This window comes from Thalassophryne amazonica, chromosome 5, assembly GCF_902500255.1.
Source record: "Thalassophryne amazonica chromosome 5, fThaAma1.1, whole genome shotgun sequence".
In the NCBI taxonomy this organism is placed as follows: Eukaryota; Metazoa; Chordata; class Actinopteri; order Batrachoidiformes; family Batrachoididae; genus Thalassophryne; species Thalassophryne amazonica.
The window spans coordinates 40149905-40173472 of record NC_047107.1 but is presented as its reverse complement, the minus strand read 5'-3'; the positions used below and the strand labels follow the sequence as shown (position 1 = coordinate 40173472).

The following is a 23568-nucleotide window of genomic DNA, read 5'->3' as shown; positions in this document are numbered from 1 at the left end:
AAGTGTTGCCATAATTGGCAACTTCCTCGGAAAGAGTTGCACACCAATGAAGAAATGCAATGTTTGCGAATATTGAAGAAAGGTTATGTTTTTACATGTTATGTTTCAACACCACATGGGCAAACTGACTGGGATACCTCAAAATGTTTTGTAAACTATTCGTGATGGAATGAGGCCCCATTTATCACACCGGATGATGTCTTCCTTTTGATATGGACTCCAGACCAATGTTCCAAAACATGGATGCTGCAAAGGTTTCAAAATGTTTATGAACAGTGCTTTGAGTTTGCCATCACTAATGTGTAGTGCAGATGAAAAGATTTGACATCATCTAAGCCAAAAGTTCTATCCATAATAACTTCCTGTTTTACTGTATCTTTCCTCCTGTACTTGGCCACAAAGTGGACATCATGTTTCTCCCCACAATTGCTAGTTTATCCTGTTAGAAAAAGGTAATGCTGATGTAAAGGCAGGAGGCAGACAAACTACACGTAAACTCAACCACAAGTCTTTGTAATTTTCCCTAATCCATCCAACATCCACAAACCATCCAGCAGTTAGGAGACATATCTGTTGGGTAAAGGCAAAAGAAAGTTGCTTCTTTATTTGATTTGGTGCAACAAAGTTAACCTCTATCCATCACTTCATCCTCTTTATGTGCTCTTTTAATCTGATAGCATCTATATTAACCTCATGGCAATGCAGAAAGATAGTGAGATCGTCAATATGCAAAGAGCCATTTCAATTCAAAACAGTGAATAAACTTAGGGCACCGTCCTCTTGCAACATAGGTCATATCAAGGTGATAGGTCAAAGATAAATTTGAGATCATTGCTCACTGTAAACAACTATATCTTCGCTTTATTATTTATTTCAGACTCAAACAAATGTCCCTAAAATGCATAAAACAAATAAATAAACACAGATATAAAAATAAGCACAGCGAAACAGGCATTATCAGAGGTTTGTGTGAAGGCTGTCATGCTAGTGTTGCCGGAGAACAGATGAGTACTGAAAGTACAGTAGGTGTTTTTAGGGCTAGTTACATTTTTCATAATGATGCTGTTTTCTGACACATCCAAACAGCACACAAATTTATATATTATTTGTCATTGTATTGCCTAACATGTATGAACACAAGAGCATACAAACAAATGAAAAACTAGCACTGTGCCATCTGGGGACCTGGAGACATGACCTCAAAGGCATCACTGTATGCCACAGCGAGCCTCCAGAAAATGCTTTTGTTATAGCTCCACCAAAAGATTACCTGTACAGATGGATGTACAAAGAGGCTGAATAAAGAGCATTTACCTTTTTCAGATCACATGATAAACTTCCAAAGCAACATTTTGGCTTGAGCACATAACTGAGAACACCACCTATAGATATCTCTGTCACCATTCAAGTCATCAGTATATGACTTGACATATACACTTGACATAGTGTCCAAGACAGCGGATATGTCTGCTATCTTCAAAATTAATTAATTCTATAAACACACTTATTCCAGTTAAGGGTTACAGTGGTGCTGGACCCTATCCCTTCAGTCACTGGGCAAAAAACGGGACACACCCTGTACAAGATACCAGTCTATTGCAGGGCCACATGTAGACAGACGCACACATTCACACTCACCTACAGTCAATTTAAAGTTTCCAATTCACCTAACCTGTGCCAGGACACCCAGAGGGAACCCATCCAAACATGGAGAGAACATCCAAACTCCACACAGTAAGGAACAGGTGAGACGGAATCCCAGGACCTGCTTGCTGTGAGGCAGCAGTGCTAACTAGTAAGTCACCGTGCTACCCACATAGGGCCATACTAAAATACAAAATGGAGCAAAATGGGGGTAAAATGTAACAAAATGGAGCAGAGTGAACCAGACTGACTCCAAATATGTACTTTTATTTAATTGCCTGGCGTTTGTTTTTTTGTGAGATGCGTTCAGTACATGTATTAGGGGCAGGTGCGCCATCTGGCGTTCAAGAGATGAAACTTCAGTCAATGCTCCATTTCGTTACGTTTTACCCCCATTTTGTTAATATCAGTCCCCATTTTGCTAAAAAGATTAAAGTACTTAATTGAATCATATTTGGAGTCAGTCTGCTCCATTTCACTACGTTTTACCACGTTTCATTATTATCAGTCTCCATTTCGCTTAAAAATAATTAAATCAAAGTAATTAATTGAATCATATTTAATCATATTTGGAGTCAGTCTGGGTCAGCCTGTTCCATTTCGTGACATGTTACCCATTTCCTGATTATTAGACTCCATTTCATCCATTTCATATTTTAGTATAGCTGGCCCACATATATGGAAATAGTCTTTCCATTGCATGAATGGAAACCATTCATTATTTGTTTTATATGACACCTCAATAGATCTGCATCATTTGATAATTTACTTAAAATTAGACAGGTGTTACTTCTCTGAGTAGAAAGCAGAGGACAGTGGGACCCAGGAGCTCACTCTGCTCTGACAGACTCACTGACACACCGCTGACTTCATTTGGAGCAGCTGCATTGAGTAGCGCAGCAGCATGTGTTGAGAATATCTGTTTTCTACAATACAGAAAAAAAAAAGAAATCACAACAATAACTTATCCAATTCTTCATCTGACAGGGTTCAACAGCTGCTAAAGATGTTCACACAAACACTGTGACTGCTTGATTTAGCGTCCTCATTATCATGGAAACATTTTTTCTGAGATGTAAATGGGGCTCTGCAATAGAGCAAAATGGATGGGAGAAAAATACACAGACTGTACAAAAAATGCACGCTAGTTACGTCACCGGCAATGGGACAAATAAAAATATCACATGACAGAATCCACGAAGGACAAAGACTTTTTGAGGTGCGCGCTCTCTCTCCCTCTCTTTCTTTCTGTATGTACAAGGTCTATCAGAAAAGTATCCTACCTTTTTATTTTTTTAAAAAACTATATGGATTTGAATGACGTGCGATTACACCAATCATGCTTGAACCCTCGTGCGCATGGGTGAGTTTTTTCACACGTCAGTGACGTCATTTCCCTGTGGGCAGGCCTTGAGTGAGATGTGGTCCCACCCTCTCGGCTGAATTCCTTTGTTTCACACGCTGCTCGAGACGGCGCGCGTTGCTTTATCAAAGTTTTTTCTGGACCTGTGAGGAATATCCCAGTGGACACTATTCGAGAAATTAAGCTGGTTTTCGGTGAAAAGTTTAACGGCTGATGAGAGATTATGGGGTGTTTCTGTCGGTGTAAGGACTTCCCATGGAGCGGGACGTCGCGCAGCGCTTCCAGGCGCCGTCGTCGGCCTGTTTCGACCTGAAAACATCCTAATTTAAGGCTTAATTCACCCAGGACGTCGTGAGAGAACAGAGAAGATTCAGAAGAGGCTGGCATGAGGACTTTATGCGGACATTCCACTGTTTAAGGACATTTTGTAATGAAAGACGTGCGCGCAAATTCGCGCAGTCGTTTCCGTGACGACTCGGCGAATCTGTGTGCGCCGCGACAGGAAAAACACCTCCGTGTTGAAAACCATTTGTAAAATTCAGGCGGCTTTTGATGGCTTTCAACAAGTGAGTAACTGAGAAATTGTTTAACAGCTTGGGCATGTTCCAACTTGCCCGTTAAGGTTTCCAACGGAGGTGTTTTTCCTGTCGCGACCCCCCGTGGTCGGGTTCGGCCCGACATGCGACTCTGCCCGCACGTTCTTTCATTACAAAATGTCCGTTAACAATGGAATGTCCGAATAAACTCCTCATGCCGACTTCTTCTGAAAGTTCTCTGTTCTCTGACGACTTCCTGGGTCAACAGAGCCTGAAATGTGGAAGTTTTCAACTTGAAACGGCGAGACGCTGCCGCCTCGAATCGCAGATTGCCGTCAGGTGCCGTGGGCTGTCCTTATGGCGACACTACCAGACTAAAATCTCTCATCAGCCGTTAAAATCTTTACCGAAAACCAGCTGAATTTATCGAATGGTGTCCACTCAGTTGTGCCTTACAGTTTGGAAAAAATTTTGATCAAACAAAGCAGCAGTCTCTGAGCCATTCCTAAACAATGAAAAAAATCGACGAGAGGGTGGGCCACTCCTCACTCAAAGACTGCCCACAGGCGAATGACGTAATCGACAGGCGTGAAAAAAAACTCTCGCATGCCCACGAGGGTTCAAGCATGTCTGATGTAATCACACGTGATTCAAATCCATATGGTTTTTGAAAAAAATAATAAGGTCGGATACTTTTCTAATAGACCTCGTATATATATAAAATAAAAAAATGTATTGATGCACTGCAGTTGTCTGGATGCCTTGTTGTTTTTGAATTGTTGCCAAAACAAGCTGGCTGAGATGGACTCAGTCAGCCACTCACACTCATATTTGCTGTGCAAACCCAAGTTATCGCCACAGAGAATGCTATTCGTTAGATATAATATATAGATTTTACTGTAGACATTTGTTCCAAAACAGTAACATTTGCAAATCTTACCTTTTGTGAAAGCATTTCAATACGCCCTTTATTTAAAATCCATTTTACGGACAAAAGCATTAACGGCATCTGCAGTGATATATTTCTGGCACTGTCTGACAAAATCTGCCATAAACTCAAAACAAAGGGAGCTGGAAAAATATACAACAGCTAATGCACCGTGTGAAGCTGTATAACACTGTCATGAAGAAAAAAAAGAGCCTTTCTGTCAGAGAACACGGTTTAACTTCTTTAACCCACCAAATATTCGGATTAAACACCAGCGAGTGCTGCTTATTTCTTGTTTTTGTTATTTCCTGAACATAAAGCGTCCGTGACAACAACCCGGAAGAAATAACAAAAACACTTCCGTGCTGTGGACCAGTCCAACTCACAATGGAGGGGATGTTTTCTGCAGTTGCGGAAAAAGTCACGTCTATACAAAAGCACCTGTGCATTATATTATTCAGTACACTAAATAATAAAATATGCATGTATTATCCAGTTATGAATTACATTTAAACTGCTTAATAAATATTTATGACAGGTCTAGTCCCCTGCGAATGTTGATGGTCTAGTCTGTTCAGGATGTTGTCAAGGCGCGTGGATCCAATAACAATTTCAGTATATGCATACATATATGTTTACATTCACGACGACATACATTGATGTTATCACAGGAAAACTGATTTAAAGTTCACGTAAGATCCATTAGTTATATTACTGGATGTTGGCAATGAGGCGCGCGCCAGTACGTTAATCTGGATCGAGGCACGCGGGACGAAAAGAGGTAAAGACTTTTTATTTTAAAACAGAAAAACAGTTAAGTCAAACGGTGTGTTGGCTGAAACTTTACACATAGAGCTCAAAACAATAGAACAAAGCTTTAAAAGGAAATGTATAGCAAGAAGGACACTGTTCAGGATAATACTAAACCATTATCAGGCGGTCATTCCTACGCTTGTGATGTCAAAAGGTAAGTGTTTGAGAAAGAGATCAAAGTAAATGCGAATTTACAGTGTTAAACATGGAAATCAAAGGAGAATAGCGCATTAAGATGAGCATCAAAATTGAATTAGCTGTTCTATGATTTAAAATTCCAAGTAAGTCCAAGTAAATTAGAAACGAGATTTCAAAAATGTTTAATTTCCAACCCAATTCCGATGAAGTTGGGACGTTGTGTGAAATGTTAATAAAAACAGAATACAGTCAGTTGCCCAGTTCTGGATCACTTTTTTGAAAGTCCCGCTATACGGAGCCATAATGCAACTGAATATCCTTTATTTGGTATTGTTGTATTGGGTATTTGGATGTTATCTCGCTGATGGGGTAGCCCTTCTACTTAAAGTGTGAAGCCACATTATGTCTGGTGCAAATATTTGCCGGAAATGGATCACTTTACCCAGTTCTGGCTCACGACACTCTGTCACTTTGGGGCCATTCCTGGCATCTGGTTGGAGCCCTTCTAATGCAGAATGATACGCACTGTACCCAAGAATGTGTTTTGAGCACAAAATGATATAAATTATACTTATTAAATGAGAATTTACTTATTTTCGAAAGGCACTGTTATACATTTTTACGAGCTTGGCACCTGTTGCTCGCAGAAACTTCATATTTGGTGGGTACTTGCCTTGGAGGAGTACTTCGCATGGGTTCGAAGGCCGGGGACCTTGACCTACTTTTCAAGGTCACCAGTGGTCACAACTGTCATATCCTTTGCCGCAATGTAGCACCTATTGCTCACAGAAACTTCATATTTGATGGGTACATGTACTACATGCCTTGGAAGGAGTACTTCACATGGGTTCGAAGGTCGGTGGCCTTGACCTACTTTTCAAGGTCACCAATGGTCACAACTGTCAAATCCTTCACCTGAAATTTGTTCATCGCAGTGTACCTCGGCACCTATTGCTTGCAAAAACTTCATATTTGGTGGGTACATGCCTTGGAGGAGTACTTTGCATAGGTTTGAAGGCCGGTGACCTTGACCTACTTAAAAAAAAATTACCAATAGTTGCATTTGTTTGAATGCTACTGACTTTTTATGGTCACTGTTGGCCATATCCTCTAAATAAATATAATGTCAATCTCCAATTTTTTCACTGTGTATCCCAGTTTACATCAAACGCACGAGGGTTCAACCAAATACGTACCCCACACATGTACATATTACTGCACTTTACAAGAAAAATAGTACTGCGTGCAGGGCATTTCTTGACCAATGTCTGTAGTTTTTTTTTTTTTTTTTTTTTTTTTTTTTCTGGGCACAGCAGTTTCCTCCCATCATAAGAGCATGTACTTTATGTTCAATCTCAAAACCGTGTTTGATGGCAGGATTGGCATAACATTTCCTGTAAAAACATTTATCTAATAGAAAAACACATGGGTGCAAACCGGTGTGGTGCTAATGTATTCTTGCTATATAGGGTGTGTGTCTCAATCCATACTGATGCAGTAAGTACGTAGGTAGGTAGCTTAATTTAAGATTACAATTGTACATGTTTTTGGGTTTCATTCAAACGTGGGGAAACTGGAAATGCACATTAGGGTGCAACAGTAAACCATGGAATGGAAAGTTCTTCATTATTTGACATGTATTGTGGGCTATATACCATTAAAAACTGTGAGGTTGCAACACTGACTGTGACTTATATTGTCATGTTCAGATGTATGTTTTGAATGTGATTATGCAAAATACAAGGTAAATACTTCAGGCAGAACATTCAAGATGTGGGAACTGTAGCTCTTCGAGCCCATTGTTGAACATTTCAAGTGACATTATTCTGTCTTCTTGAGGTTTGTGTTAATGTTTTGTTCTATGGCTATATGAGGAAACCTGATGAGAATGTAACATGATTTGAAGGTGTATTGTTGCTCTCTGAATGCAAAGGGGGTGGTGATGGGGAAAAATAGATTTTTACAAGTAAATTCAAAATTGATTTTAAAAATACCATTTCATTAGTTTTATGTTGAGTTATTCGAAATAACTTTATTGTTTATTAACATACAGACAGACACATAATGAATTGCACTTGAAAATTTAGAAACTGGTTAAAATCTGTTGATAATGTGCTAAAAAAAACAGCTATGCTTACAGGTGAAATCTTTTTTTCCTCAATCTGGATATGTGTAATACAATTTGGCTGTAAAAGTGATAGGCTCAGTTTGCAATTGCTGCAAAATTTGCATGTAAACATGTAATGGCTGAATTATTTTGCTGATATTACAGATTTGATGATATGTCTCTACTTTTTTCTTTAGGATGGCAAGCTCCACACATGTGTTCCAAATCTCTGGGATAAAGATGCGTGATAAAAAGAGACTTTTGGTCAATGGAATCCGTGAACTTGGTGGGAAATACATTGGAGGCTCCGTGAGTATGCGGTGGTTAAAACTTTGGAGATAAGAGTTACAGAGGGCTTTTTGTATCTCAATGACAATACAGAATAAGACTAGAACTACTGTATTTTCCAGAGTTTAAATTACATTTTTTAACTACTTTGGCATATATTGCAACTTATACTCAAGAACATGTGGTAATTGTTTGTATTCACACACACATATGGTAAAGCATTTCTCACACATATGACAACAAAACCTTGCATTTGTTTGGGATAAACATAGGTGGTGACCAAGTGGTTAGTGTGCTTGGTTTCAGTGCGGAAGGTTCCCAGTTCAAACCCCACCCCTCTCATATTTCTCCATATAATGTGGAGTTGCATCAGGAAGGGCATCCGGCATAAAACCTGTGCCAAATCAACATGCAGATTCACCTCGATTTGCTGCGGCAACCCCGAGTGAAACCAAAAAAGCAGCCGAAGTGACTTGCTGTAGCATAAAGAACTGTAAATTGCACGATACAGGTACCGTATGTTGCAAGTTTTTTTTTTTTTTTTTGACTAGTTTGGGAGGTCCTGTGATTTATAATAACTATTTATAAAAGGCTTTCCTGGTAATCAAAGCACTAGATTAGATTACATTAGTTTAGATAGAACTTTATTCATCCCTTGGGAAGACTCACTCACTCATCTTCAACCACTTTTCTGGGTTCAGGTCGCGGGGGCAACAGCTCCAGCAGGGGACCCCAGACTTCCCTTTCCCGTGCCACATTGACCACCTCTGGGGGATCCCGAGGCGTTCCCTGGCCAGTGTGGAGATATAAGCTCTCCTCCGAGTCCTGGGTCTTCCCCGGGGTATCCTCCCAGATGGACGTGCCTGGAACACCTCCCTTGGGAGGTGCCCAGGAGGCATCCTTACCAGATGCCCGAACCACCTGAGCTGCTTCCTTTCAACGCGAAGGAGCAGCAACTCTACTCCGAGTCTTCCCAGGGCCGTGGGAGGCCCTTGGGAAGACTCTCACGTGAAATCAGGTGGGGGGAGACTGAACGTATATGCGTGCGCGCACACACACACACAGCAGACAACAGCAGGATTTACGACAGATGAGGGAGTAAGTTGCTGCACCTTGCACAGCTGTATGACTCCATATGAAATATAGTTTATTTATACAACAGTGTAAGTAGCAACACCTGTTATGAATGTTTGTTTTCTTTTTTTTACTGTCCTCTCATGGATCATGTTGCTGTTTGCTGTGTGTGCGCGTGCGCGCATATACGTTCAGTCTCCCCCCACCTGATTTCACTCACTGTGCGCACTGATAGGCATGAAATAATTTTTTTAAAGAAAAAAAAAGCTTCCAACGTGTGGTTTTTGAACATACAATGTGAGCACTCAGATCGCATCAGAGCATCGGGCCGTACAGTGTGAGAACATGAATCGTGCGCTCTGAACTTTTAAACCCTGCGGTTTTGTTGCACAGCTTGAGCTGGAGCCAAGTACAACGATTGAAAATATCATACAGTGTATGCCCAGCCTTAGGGAAATTGGGGTTCCAGCAGCATTGTATAGCAGCGCATGGCATAAGAAGCACACAGAGTGTCAAAAGCAGAAGTAAAAACAATTTGCAAAATGTAAATACAAATATAAATACCAGAAATGCTGCTCTTTATAATGTAAAAACATCCACTGGAATATGTGAATCATCAAAATAATAGTTTGTAATAAATTTGGGATAGGTGGAGATAAATTTCCTGTTGAAAACCCAAATTGGGGGGCTGCGAGCAACCTCTGGACTGTGTTCTTTGCCAGCTTGTGCAGTTCACTGGGCATCCAAGATGCACCGAGTTTGTCTCCACAGCAACCACAGGTTTGAAACATCGTGTTGTGCTACATTTGGGCCCTGCTTTGCTGCAACAATGAAACTGTTACCATTATGTGTATAGTTCTTTTGCGGTTCTAAAGCAAAAACAAGAAGGGGGGAACCCAATAGTAAAATTATGATATTGTGTTTGTGCTCACCTGTACTCGTAAGCTGTCGCACAGTCACATATTTGTGCCTACAGCAATGTTTCAATAACACTGCCATCACTTGCAGTTAAATGTTGCATCAGTTTTGTCCCACGTGTGAGAGAAGTATTACATGAATGAAAGGCATTTGTGACTGTTTCATGGAGTACAAGATGATATCCTCAAACATGTTTTGCCTAAACCCCAGCTCAGAACCTGAAGATTATTTGAGTTTTGGATTGCTGGGCCAACAGAATGATTTGGGGAAAACTGTGGATCTGGTGATTCAGCAACTCATCCATTACCAAAAAAGTTGGTGGATTGATTCCTGATGCCCCTCTGGGTGAAATTACTCCCAATATGCCAGTAAGCGTTTTCCACTGCAGCTCTTGACAAGAGTGTGTGTGGGTGATTGTGAATTTCTTTGGATGAAATTATTACCTAGCACATCTAGAGATGTCGTAATGGTTGCTGGGTAAAAAAATATTTTACGCGATGCAGCACTAAAAATGATCATTCTTGCGGCTGTAATCTAGATAGTATAAAACAAAGGTGAGTTTTCTGTCATTCTCTGTGTTGTGCTGCATTTAGTCTGATGTTGCCATTGTCTTGTAGGTCTATCATCATGCCTGCACACATCTCATAATTCCTCAAGTTATGTCCAGCGAGAAATTTTTGGCAACCTGTGCAGCAGGTAATAATTGCTAATAAGATGGCAATGAAATTTTTCCATGTTAGCCCTGTTTGGTTTGCTGCCAGACTAGTTGAAAGTCAACATAATTTTGGTTTTAGTGGTTAACACTGTAGCCTCACAGCGGGAAGGTCCTGGGTTCTCTTCTGACCTAGGACCTCATGTATAAAGACGTGAATGGATTTTCCACTGAAACATGGCATACGCTAAAACCCAGAATGCACAAACTGTTGTACGCACAAAAAAGTCAGATGTATCAAAGTGTGCTTACGCATGGATCTAAGCACGTTCCTTTTGTACATCCCAGTCAATGTGGAATTGAGCACACATGCAGAAGTACCAAATTCCTCCCTGTCCATGCCCCTATATAAATATGCAAATTAATGTAAGTAGGATCTGGAATCCCCCTCTGTGTCCAATCATTCTACATGAACAAAGACACAAAATTATCCAGAGTGTGAGCTACAGATGAATAGAAATGAAGTGGAGACACGCAGATATAATTTATTTGGTGCCCGTCAACCAGGATGAATATGAAATGAAAAAGAAGTTTGTGGGAGCGTGTGTGTGAAGCTGTAAATGCTGTGGGCTCAGAGCAGCACACACACACTGAAATAAAAAAAGGGTGCGCATTCGTTTATTGATAAATACTGAACACAGGGAGACAATTGGGGGCTTGTTAAGAAGGTCTGCAGCTCTTGTTTCACCATCAAGGGGAAAAAAAAATTGAATGCGCACATGCCCGATTGTGCCCGCACTGATGTCATTCTGAACAATTACACAAATAAACTATTTAATCACCAAGCAGCCACCCATTGCGCACCGTATCAGCCTCTAGCCCATTTCCAACCATGCTGTTAGTCAGGATGAATGATCCATGCATTGAAGCAAGCAAGCATTTGAACATTGATGGAATGAAAATGTTTTCTATTAACAAAAACAAATTCATCATGTGATGGCGCCTTTACAGCAATATGTGTGCAGTCAGTCACTCTGATTACATTAGGGAAACCCGCTCTCACTGCAAAGTGCGCTTTAATGTTGGAATGTGATGTACTTGGATGACATTTGGATGATTCCGTTCCACACAGCTGGCGTGGCTCGGCTCAAAGTTGAGTGACACACTCCTGACCAATCTCGCTGGAATGCCCCTGTTGCCAGGAAGCCCAGCGTGGTCAGCACCTGTGTGGGCACAAACAACCCCTGGCTCCTTGCCGTATTGCACTCTACGGCTGGCCGCATTTCTGCGCACAACTCCAGTAACACTGGCCTTGGTAAACAAAATTGGCTTAGGAGTCAGTTATTGTCATTTGCAAGTAAATCTTCACGTCCCCTGAATATTCGCTCATGTCAGATTGCACCATTTGCAAGGTCCTCTAACACTGCTAAAGCAGATGTTAATATCATTTTCTTCATCACTTTGCGCATGGCTTTATATCCACCCATATAATTACAAACACATGGGTGTGTTAATTGTTCATCAGTGTGTCTCTGATGTGCACATCACTCTGATGACTTCTTGTTTTCACATTATTAAGAGTTTTCCAGCATCACCTCTAAGTGTTGCCAGAGGAACGATAGTTGTAGAAACGTGTGTATGCCAGCCATGAACTTGGCGTGGGGCACTGCACATTTCCACGGTCATTTCACTTTTGATACATCTGAACATTAGCTTGGAGAAGGATGTGCGCCACATTTTTGTGAGTATGCAACCTTTGTACATGAGGCCCCTGGTCTTTTCTGTGTGGAGTTGTAGTGGGTGTCTTGATGGCTTCCTTCACTAGTTTTTCTTTTTGCATATTCACTCAGTTTTTAGGAAACATATACTCGAGACAGCTTAAACCAGGGTACCATAATGTTTTATATTTAGTGTATATTCATTAAATTTTGCCAGTAACTGTCTATTTTCTCTTTTAGTACAACCCCTGGCAAAAATTATGGAATCACTGGCCTCGGAGGATGTTCATTCAGTTGTTTAATTTTGTAGAAAAAAAGCAGATCACAGACATGACACAAAACTAAAGTCATTTCAAATGGCAACTTTCTGGCTTTAAGAAACACTATAAGAAATCAGGAAAAATAACTGTGGCAGTCAGTAACGGTTACTTTTTTAGACCAAGCAGAGGGAAAAAAATATGGACTCACTCAATTCTGAGGAATAAATTATGGAATCACCCTGTAAATTTTCATCCCCAAAACTAACACCTGCATCAAATCAGATCTGCTCATTAGTCTGCATCTAAAAAGGAGTGATCACACTTTGGAGAGCTGTTGCACCAAGTGGACTGACATGAATCATGGCTCCAACACGAGAGATGTCAATTGAAACAAAGGAGAGGATTATCAAACTCTTAAAAGAGGGTAAATCATCACGCAGTGTTGCAAAAGATGTTGGTTGTTCACAGTCAGCTGTGTCTAAACTCTGGACCAAATACAAACAACATGGGAAGGTTGTTAAAGGCAAACATACTGGTAGACCAAGGAAGACATCAAAGCATCAAGACAGAAAACTTAAAGCAATATGTCTCAAAAATCGAAAATGCACAACAAAACAAATGAGGAACGAATGGGAGGAAACTGGAGTCAACGTCTGTGACCAAACTGTAAGAAGCCGCCTAAAGGAAATGGGATTTACATACAGAAAAGCTAAACGAAAGCCATCATTAACACCTAAGCAGAAAAAAACAAGGTTACAGTGGGCTAAGGAAAAGCAATCGTGGACTGTGGATGACTGGATGAAAGTCATATTCAGTGATGAATCTCGAATCTGCATTGGGCAAGGTGATGATGCTGGAACTTTTGTTTGGTGCCGTTCCAATGAGATTTATAAAGATGACTGCCTGAAGAGAACATGTAAATTTCCACAGTCATTGATGATATGGGGCTGCATGTCAGGTAAAGGCACTGGGGAGATTGCTGTCATTACATCATCAATAAATGCACACGTTTACGTTGATATTTTGGACACTTTTCTTATCCCATCAATTGAAATGATGTTTGGGGATGATGAAATCATTTTTCAAGATGATAATGCATCTTGCCATAGAGCAAAAACTGTGAAAACATTCCTTGCAAAAAGACACATAGGGTCAATATCATGGCCTGCAAATAGTCCGGATCTTAATCCAATTGAAAATCTTTGGTGGAAGTTGAAGAAAATGGTCCAACCTGCAAAGCTGATCTGGCAACAGCAATCAGAGAAAGTTGGAGCCAGATTGATGAAGAGTACTGTTTGTCACTCATTAAGTCCATGCCTCAGAGACTGCAAGCTGTTATAAAATCCAGAGGTGGTGCAACAAAATACTAGTGATGTGTTGGAGCGTTCTTTTGTTTTTCATGATTCCATAAGTTTTTCCTCAGAATTGAGTGATTCCATATTTTTTTCTATCTGCTTGGTCTAAAAAAGTAACCGTTACTGACTGCCACAATTTTTTTTCATGATTTCTTATAGTGTTTCTTAAAGCCAGAAAGTTGCCATTTGAAATGACTTTAGTTTTGTGTCATGTCTGTGATCTGCTTTTTTTCTACAAAATTAAACAACTGAATGAACATCCTCCGAGGCCGGTGATTCCATAATTTTTGCCAGGGGTTGTATATGAAAGCTTTAGGTCGCGTTTTGTAACTTTATGCATGCTATTTAATATTCTGATTTCAAGATTTTGGTTCCCTTCCCTTTTACTTTTGAAGATATTTTAAATCTTGTACTTAAAAATCAGGGGTGGCAATAATTCTGACCAGAGCTGTACTATAATACTACTGTAGTCACATTTCATGTCATTTTTGTAACCCTGATGCTATTGTTTCACTCCTACCAGCAAAGTGGGTTGTGACTCCAGAGTATGTGCTGGCCAGTGTTAAGAATGGTTCCTGGCTTCCAGAGGGGCCATATGAGGTAGCCATCTCTCTGGACTCCCCATCTGCTTTCTACCCTGTCAGGCAGTGGAGGGAGAAGTTGGCCACCGGGAGCCTGGCTGGGGCCTTCGACGGTTGGAAAGTACTTCTGATGGTCCAAGATCCCTCCCGCAGAGCCATGTTCACACGGTGATGTGCCACATCAAAAATGTTGCCCAATCAAATGTTGATTTGGGAGCAGTTCTCATCAAAGTCTTGAAATAACCCACAGACCATTCTGTTAATAGTCAGTTGTCCATTCAGCTACGATGCAAAATGTGTTCATGAACACATCACTTCTGAATTTTTCACAGGCTCCTGACAGCAGGAAAGGCCAAAGTCTACCACTACCCTCCCCGGTCTCATTCTTCCATTACTCATGTCATGGCAAAGCCTCTTACAGAGGATTCAAAATCCCACAGTGCTCCTTGCTACCCAGTCACCCACATTATACAGCACCTTTTTGGGGTAAGAGCACTATGAAGTATGGACAGTCTGTATCACTACTTTATTATAAAGTTCTTCTAGTTGCTGCTTTCAAGGCACCGTGAGAATATCGTTTGAAAAATGTTAACAAACACGTTGCAGTTATCTACTACAGTTATACATTTTTGTCATTATCAAAGTACGACAGCAAACATAACATTACTGCATAAGTTATTGATGCTAAGTTAGCATGATGTGCCATCTTCTTCTTGTAATGTTAATGGTGGTCAGCAAACCTGTTAGTGCATTACCACCACCTACTGGACAGAAGTGTCCAGCAGCTGACTAAGTAATTAAGAAAGGTCCTACATTGAAAATGTCATTTTAGTAAAACTACAAATGTCACAGATCAACCAGCAGATCAAGAGCTTCGCCTTTTGGCTCAGCTCCCTTTTCATCACAACAATACGGTAGAGCATTCGCTCCAGCTGTTCCAGCTGCTGTAAATACATTACAAATGATAATAATTATATATGCAAAAGATGTATTAAAATATAGACCTTTAGTCTAAGCAGACATGATGACAAGAAAAAAACACTACCCGATTGTCCAGGAAGAAGATTACATCACATGCGCCATCCATTAGAAACAGACTCATTGCATGTTTGAAGTCAAGGAGAGTGAAATGTGTTTTTAAATCTAACACTGTGGCAGCGCTCTATGACTGAGCACTGTTGTTGGCACCATGCTAATGAAACAGAGGGTGACTTGCGTATTTAAAGCAAAGGAGAGAGTTAATGTTGTTTTAATAGTGCACTGTGGCTCTGGTAAAGCTGCTACAGCACTAACTACTCCTTTGCCCTGCTGGTACTGTACGTTTGAAATTAAGTGAATGGGAACATGCAAAAATGTAGTAACTGGTTTAATTTGTCCAGTACGATCAATCAAAAAAAATGCCTTGATCGGCCATGATTCTAATCACATTAATCTGCTCAAGACATCCCAAGTTCTCCTGCTAATCAGACTCACATTTGTTATTCAAAACTATCAAAATAACCATATTTCTCTTCTTTGACAGAGCAACAGTGTCACTATGAATCTCCACATAAAGGGTAGTCTGCTGTCTGAAACAACGGAAAACGAAAATGTTGACTTGTCTTATCTGCAGAAAGAACTCAGAGATTACATCATCAAACAGGAGGTGTGTGGATGCTGCATTTTAAATCCCTGCTCACTAGTGCTTCATTTGGTCTTCATTCTTTTGAGTAGTGCCTTCAGCTGTCCGCTTTAGCTGGGATATGTGTCTGTGACATTGTTAATTGTTTCTTTCTTTGTAGGGGCGGCCGAGACTCGTCTTCCTTGAATTTCTGAGTTACAGTGACCCATGCAGTCCAGAGCCACAGGTAGACACGCACACATCTGAGCACTGTTCACTTCTATGGTCTCTAAAATAACTGTTTCATCAAGAAGATCAGGTCATTCAATTTCCTTTATGTCATACATTTCAATGGGAAGTGACATGTGGTGTACGGGCACATCATACCAGGGTCACTGATTCAGCCAGCACTGTCAGCCCATCTGAGCTTTGATTGGCATGCCTATTAACTATATTCTCTACTGTCCTGTCTATACCTTACCCAAGTGGATCTCCATCAGACTGCTATTATAAGTGCTCATGTATTCCCATTTTGTGCTTTTTCTGCCTGTGCGCTATTTGCCAATAAGTGACTGTCAGAAATGACCCCAGGAACCTTTGATGCCCATTCAGTTCGTATTCCCATTACCCTTGTGCCCTCATTTCCTTCCCCTTCTGCCTTCTGTTTCTGCTCCTTTCCATGTAGCTCTTCCATTTCATTATCGCTCTTTTTTCCCCTCCAGGCGATGGAAACAGAATTTATCAATGTTGATAGTATGATACAATGCGGCCTCTTTGCTGAAGCATTAGACTCAATCAGAGGTGCTGTGTACCCAGGCCTGCTGCCGCCTGCACCCTACCTGTCTTCCCTCTTTGGATATGCACAGCAGGTAGGACCAGAACTACCAGATTACACAAACCACCTGCTGCCTGTGCCTCACTGTTGTTTTTTTTTATCGTTGTGAAAGCATCGATATTGTCATTATGTCCATCATAAACAAAAATTTTGGAGGTATATAGGAGTCACCCTGTTTGTCTGTCCATGAAATTTCAAAACACCACTCCTCCTAACCTGTTTTTGTTTGTTTGTTTGTTTGTTTGTTTGTTTTTGTTTTGTTTGAAGCTTCACACAATGGTAGTCCACCACAGGAAGATGTGTAAGAATTAGAATTTTGTTTTTAATTTATGCATCACATGGTATAGATTTGTCAGTACAACGCCTCTTAAACTTGGTGGATTTCAGGGAAATGACACATAATCCTATGGAGATATGTATGAAAGAGAAGAATTCCAGTCTGATGTCTTCCAGGGAATATAATTCGACATTTGTGTTTAACTGACTGTACAACCCCAAATTAGAAAAAGATGAGATGGTATGGAAATGCAAATAACCACACCCCCACACCTACAGTGATTCGTGCATTTACTTTGATTTATTTCATGTTTTTTTTTTTATTCCCCCCCGGCAATTTAGGGCTGGTAATGAGGTAAAAACTTTAACTACTGATGTTATATGAAACAGATGATTTTGTAGGAAGCATTGTCAACAAAAAGCTGAGTCTTTGGGCAGAGGATCTCCAGATTGTCAGGGGAGGTGATGGTCTAGTGGTTAAGGCCTTGGGCTTGAGACCAGAAGATCCTGTGTTCAAACCCCAGCCTGACTGGAAAATCACTAAGGGCAAGGTCTTTAATCCCCTATTGCTCCCGGTGTGTAGTGAGAACATCGGGGTGCATTATTTGTAAAGCGCTTTGTCTATCTGATGCAGATGGAAAAGTGCTATATATAAATGTAGTCCATTTCAACAATTGCATAAGAAAATAACTGATAATGTTCCTCCAAGAAAGATGGCAAGGGATTTGCATAATAATATCATTAAATGATTCAAGAAATCTGGAGGAATTTTAGTGCATAAAGGTCAAGGGTGCAAGCCTCAGCTGAATGAACACCTGTCATCTCTGATCCCTCAGACTGCACTGCATCAAAAGCCATCATTCATCAGTAGCTGAAGCAACCACAAGGGCAAGGGATTACTTTGGGATTACTTGCAAAAAATGCAATTTATAATTTTTTACTTTGCAAAAATTAAGTCGTATGTTAACCTTAATGTTCTTCAGAAACAGTGTTGATTTGTCTGGACTCAGAGACATGTGGGTTGGACCATCACACAGTGGAAATGTGTATTGTGGTTCAACAAATTTATATTCCAGATCTTTTTGGAAGAAATGGACAGCATGTGCTCTGGACCAAAGATGAAAAGGACTAAATGGGCTGTTAACAGCAAAAAAGTCCAAAAGCCAGGGTTTGTCATGGTATGAGGTTGTGTCTGTGCCCTTGGCAAAGGTAATTTATAATTCTGTGATTTCAGCATAGATGCAGAAAAGTACATTGGGATTTTAGAGCAACACATGCTGTGCTCAAAATGGCATTTTTTTTTTCCCAGGGACATCCATGCATTTTTCGAGACTATGCAAAACCAAATTCTGCACACAGTTGAAAGACATGGCTGCAGCAGGAGAAGATACCAATACTGGACTGGCATCTCTGCAGTTCTGAGCTGTCTCCAGCAGAGAATGTGTGAAGAATTTTGTATGGCACCCCTTGGGCACATACTGCGACGTTAATGGATTGCTTTTCACTGCTAGGCTGATGATACTCCGTTGTACATTCCAATAACTGTTGGTAATCTCATGCACATGGACTGCCTTGGTTCAGCTGTTGAGGAATTCCTTACTTTTAAATTCAGAGAAGACTGAAATGAGACACATACACCAGTTTGACCAGCTAATGCTTAACCTTGTGTGTCAGTATGATCATTGACAAAGTGAGGAACCTTGGGGTGCTTTTTGATCCCACATTGTCCATTGATGTACACCAGAGATCTCAAACTCGTTCCAGAAAGGGCCAAGAGGGTGCAGGCTTTCTTTGCATACACCCACTCCACCAGGTGATTTCACTGATTAACATTGCTTTGAGGAGGTGGAATGAGTTATTCAGTGAAATCACCTGGTGGAGTGGGTGGTTACAAAGAAAGCCTGCACCCTCTTGGCCCGCCCTTGTGAGTTTTATTTTTTACTTAACAGTTTGGAGTGAGTTTTTGTTGCTTCAGAGGGCTTCATACTCATTAAAATTCACCAGAATATACAAAATTTGACTTGCTCTTTTAAAAAGTTTCTGGGGGAGATCCCCAGACCACCCATAATTAATACTGTATTTTTACTTAACAGTTTGAAGTGAGTTTTTGTTGTTTCAGAGTGCTTCATACTCATTAAAATTCACCATAATATACAAAATTTGACTTGCTCTTTTAAAAATGTTCTGGGGGAGATCCCCCAGACCCCCCAGAATCAAGACTACACCCCGCTCCCCACCACCCTTTTATGTACCTTTATGTTCAGGTTTTGTATTCTTTTTATGCTTTGTCTCTGTCTCCTTGGAGGCTATTTAGAATAGATTTGTATACTGTATAATGTGTTTATTGTATTTATTGAGGAAAAAAGAGTGTGTGCCCCCACTACGCCAAATTTTAGGAAATTGCTGGCATTGAATTTGCCAGGAAAAAATTTCAGTCAGATGAAAATTTATTGCTTTAACCCATGCGTTAATGGATGCTGGCCCAACACCCCAGGGCATTAGACTGATCCCAGGAAGCCCTATCTTTTCAACCACCTGGAGGCACAGAGACTGAAGACCCAAGATGGACTGCGTTTTTTTATTTCATTTAAGGATTTAAATTTCTGTTGCTCTTCTGTTGTTTTTTTCTGTTTCTGTTTTGTGTTTCTTCTGTTTGGAAAGACATTCTTGTAAAATTTGTAAAAACCTTGTAACTGTTAGAATGGCCTAAAGAATGGGTCACCCCTCTGAGTCTGGTCTTCTTGAGGTTTCTTCCTTATTATCAACAGAGAGAGTTTTTCCTTACCACTGTTGCCTTGTGCTTGCTCAGGGGGGTTTGGTAAAGTTAGACCTTATTTGTATGAAATGCCTTGAGGCAGCATCATTGTGATTTAGCACTAAATAAATAAAATAAATTAAGAATTTTTGAAAGGAAAAATGCAACAACAATGACCCTGTACTGTTGCACACTTTAAGGGCCCCTTCACACATAGTGTGAATTTGGTTGAATTATGACGAAACAGCGCAAAACAGTTCGAATTAGCGAACCACAAAAACATCGTGCTGATGGGCAGACGTGTACAATCCTGCTGCAAAGGTGTCTGGCACGCTCATGCACGAACACAATGCGAGCAACTGGAGCATGTGTAACCACATCATGCCACCATTGTGGAATAAATACTAAATAAAAACCAGCTGGTACGTGTGAAACCACATCACGCCGCTGCTGTGAAATAAATACTAAATAAAAACCAGCTGGTATGTGTGGAACCACATCACGCCGCTGCTGTGGAATAAATAAAAAATAAAAACCAGGTGGTACCTGTGGAACCACATCGCGCCCCTGCTGTGGAATAAATACAAAATAAAAACCAGCTGGTATGTGTGGAACCACATCGCACCGCTGCTGTAGAATAAATAAAAACCAGCTGGTACCTGTGGATCCACCTCGCGCTGCTGCTGTGAAAAAAAAAAAAAACGCCACCCACAGGATTCGAATCTGCACTTTGATTGCCAGCCCAAAACCTTACCATTGTGCTACCGTTGCTGGCCTGTAAATGGTGCAAGAAAATGCCTGAAATCAACAATGATGGATGTATTTAAAAAAAATAAATAAAACCACACACCAAAAAAAACCTTTTATCAAGTATGAACCATCTGTTCCTTTGTAGATGACCCATGGTCACAGACGTACAGTCATGAACTGACATGAATGAAGCAGTGCGCTGTTATGTCCACATCTACTGGTCCAGTGTGTCCATGTGGAACAGAACTCATGTGGGTGACGTGACAGTCAGATCGCCCGCTGCGTGTTATGATCTGACGGTCCATCATCACCTGGGGCAGCATGTCAATGTGCCTGCGCTCGCCACAGCCCGTCGCAACAGCGATACATGTTTTTATGTATGTCCAAATGATGACAGCAAGCAGACACATGCGGGTCACATGGACAGTTGAAAGTTCACGTCCATCCAGACACAGTACATGGTTCCCAGCCTTGACGTCCAGAACCCGAGATCCAACAGCAACTGCTGTCGGCGGACACACCCCCTGTCAGTTCAGCACACACACCATCTGTACATCCATATATCAGCAGCTCACGCAAGTGCGCTCTCCACCAGCACCACCTGGTTATGGATCGGGGGGGGGGGGGTGATTCACACGCACGGCACGTGTGTGTGCGGGGGGAGCTGACACTCTGGCACCTCACGTGTGTTGCTGTTTTGCAAAGCTACACTCGTGGGGTACAGACAAATTTCACAGCCAATTGTCTGTTGACTGTTTTTGTGATGATAGTGCGAATGGCCACACATTTTCTAAGAACCACACGAGCGGTGTTAGATGTTTGTGCATGTCAGCTGGAATTTGGCCGACACCTGCCGGGAGAGGGTTTGATGGGCTTGCACAGCGCGCACACTGTCTTTCAGCTGCTGGTGTGCACAAATAGTTGTAGCAACAGGTGTACAAGGAATTTGAGGCAGCTATGAATTTACACGTTTTGCATATGATTCTTGCATTATGCACCCCTTGTGTGCACTTCGACCAAATTCACACTATGTGTGAAGGGGCCCTATGATGTGTTTGCAGGAAGAATGGGACAAATTAACACCTGAAACATGTCATTGCTTGGTATCCTCAACACCAACATCAAGTGTTGTGGGAAACAAGTGTTGTGGGAAACAGCAAACTATAAAGTGGTAAATGCTATAGTGCCCCAGTTTTTGGAAGGTGTTGCAGGCCTTAAATGCAGGGATGGGTTTATATTAAATGAAGAAATAAAGAAAAAGAAATTAAGCTGACCAGGAAAACAAAAAGAAATGTCTTTGGTTCAAATTGTCTGTGATGAAATAAAAATTAAAGTAAATGTAAGAATCACTGGGGGAGGGTTATTTGCATTTTCCATACTGTCCCGACTTTTTCAGATTTTTGGGTTGTAGTATATATGCAAGCAACTCGTATGAGGGTGATTCTTAGACTACGGGCACTTATTATGTCCTTTGATCATATTGTATGAAAAACAGAAAAAAGGGGAAATTTCACACTTTTATAGTTATGTTTACAATGAAAGTGTGTTAAGAAATTTGTTCTAGTAGTCTATGATGACTTTTTCACCTTTTTTCAGCATCATTATATGCAAATATTGCCGTTTTGTGCTTGTCCCACACCCAGACTTTTGATCTTCAAATGATAAAAATGAATGGTAAACGTTTTTTCTAATGTTTTAAAATATCTCTGAATAAAATATCAGTAAAATAATTAAAACATAATTGGGGTATTCAATGTCATACAACTGTTGTGATTTTTTAAACAAAATGTAGTTGTCCCACACTATTGCCGTAATTACCACCACAACACTGTAATGTCCCTTTAAACAGTTTGTATGAAAGATTGTTTGGGTAGTTTCTATGGAGATAAACAGTGACATCAGAGCACATGTATATAGCGCCAAATCACAGCAAACAGTTGCCCCAAGGCGCTTTATATTGTAAGGCAATGGTGTGGTGGAAATTACATTTACAAGGCCAATAGTGCCCGTAGTTAAAGAATCCCATGAGAGAGTGGGAGCCATCATTTTGTGAACTTGCTCAGAGATCTATAGACTTTACCGGACTCTGTCATTTGGCCATCTTTGAGACATTAGGTACCTGTATATTCAAGCATTACTAACACTCACACTTTATTTGTTGATGTCTGATGTGTTTGTTTTCAGGGCAGCGCCTCGTCTTTCTTCCTGACAACTCTTGAGCAGTTTTTGTATCAGTTACTCACTGCGAACCCCCCCTGGCAGGATCCCAGTAAAAGATTTTTTGCCCAGGTCTTACAATGTCCACAGTGTAAGGCGGGGCTGTGGCCTTTCCTACAGACAGCCATCAGGTAAACGTGAACTCGTACCGCATGATTAATTATGCAGTTTTCATTGCTGAGATTAAATGAATAAGATGTTTAATAAGCATACATGTTAAACCATGAGGGTACATCCTTATGCAATGTTATGAGTGTTGGCTGTAAAGTTCTGCCTTCAGTGAGTGCTATTACATATTTCAATAACAAGTGAAATATCAAAGTGAAACTGGTACGACAATAATCATTTACTTATTGACTATTGCTACACCAAATGGTTTTCATCTGCAATCTCAGGGATGTGCAGAATCTCCTTTGATGTAACACACTGGCACAGTAGTCTGTTTTTAAAAAATAAACTAGCGACATACATGGATGGTTGTACACCTGTGGACATTCCTTGATGAATGAGTGTTGTCTATCGTGACACCTGTGCGGATGTCAGTACAATAAGGTGATGGGCAAGGAGTTTGAAAGGCGAAAACTCAAAGAGTGCCCCCTTCAGCTGGAAAAGTCTTGATAGCCATTTTTTTGGGACTGTGATGGCAGTGATAGTCATTACAAAACTTTCGACACATGGCAAGACTGTCAACTACGACTGATATGTGGAGAGTCTGCAAAAGCCATGCACACGCTTGAAGTGGCTCTGTCCTGGAAAAGAT

General features: G+C 40.8%; 2 protein-coding genes and 1 long non-coding RNA gene across 7 annotated transcripts in view; 2 read left to right on the top strand and 1 right to left on the bottom strand.

Moving 5' to 3' along the window:
* Positions 1-4787, bottom strand: part of kiaa0825 (KIAA0825 ortholog) — a 429491-nt gene extending 424704 nt beyond the window's left edge. For 2 of the 4 annotated variants that reach the window (XM_034170047.1, XM_034170048.1), the window contains exon 1: positions 4484-4787. The gene's annotated coding sequence lies outside the window, so the exon portion shown is untranslated. The remainder of the gene's footprint in view (positions 1-4483) is intronic. The other 2 variants (XM_034170046.1, XM_034170049.1) reach the window with 1 other exon arrangement.
* Positions 1-23568, top strand: part of LOC117510360 — a 903074-nt gene that overhangs the window by 681137 nt on the left and 198369 nt on the right. The gene's annotated exons all lie outside the window — the stretch shown is intronic.
* Positions 5101-23568, top strand: part of slf1 (SMC5-SMC6 complex localization factor 1) — a 102110-nt gene continuing 83642 nt past the window's right edge. The window contains exons 1-9 of one of the 2 annotated variants that reach the window (XM_034170050.1): positions 5101-5252; positions 7727-7838; positions 10427-10505; positions 14318-14543; positions 14708-14861; positions 15898-16020; positions 16157-16222; positions 16698-16844; positions 22776-22939. In XM_034170050.1, coding sequence (XP_034025941.1) covers positions 7728-7838; positions 10427-10505; positions 14318-14543; positions 14708-14861; positions 15898-16020; positions 16157-16222; positions 16698-16844; positions 22776-22939 — 1070 coding nt within the window. In that variant the 5' untranslated portion in view covers positions 5101-5252; position 7727. Of the gene's footprint in view, positions 5253-7726; positions 7839-10426; positions 10506-14317; positions 14544-14707; positions 14862-15897; positions 16021-16156; positions 16223-16697; positions 16845-22775; positions 22940-23568 lie in introns of those variants that run through there. The other variant, XM_034170052.1, reaches the window with a different exon arrangement.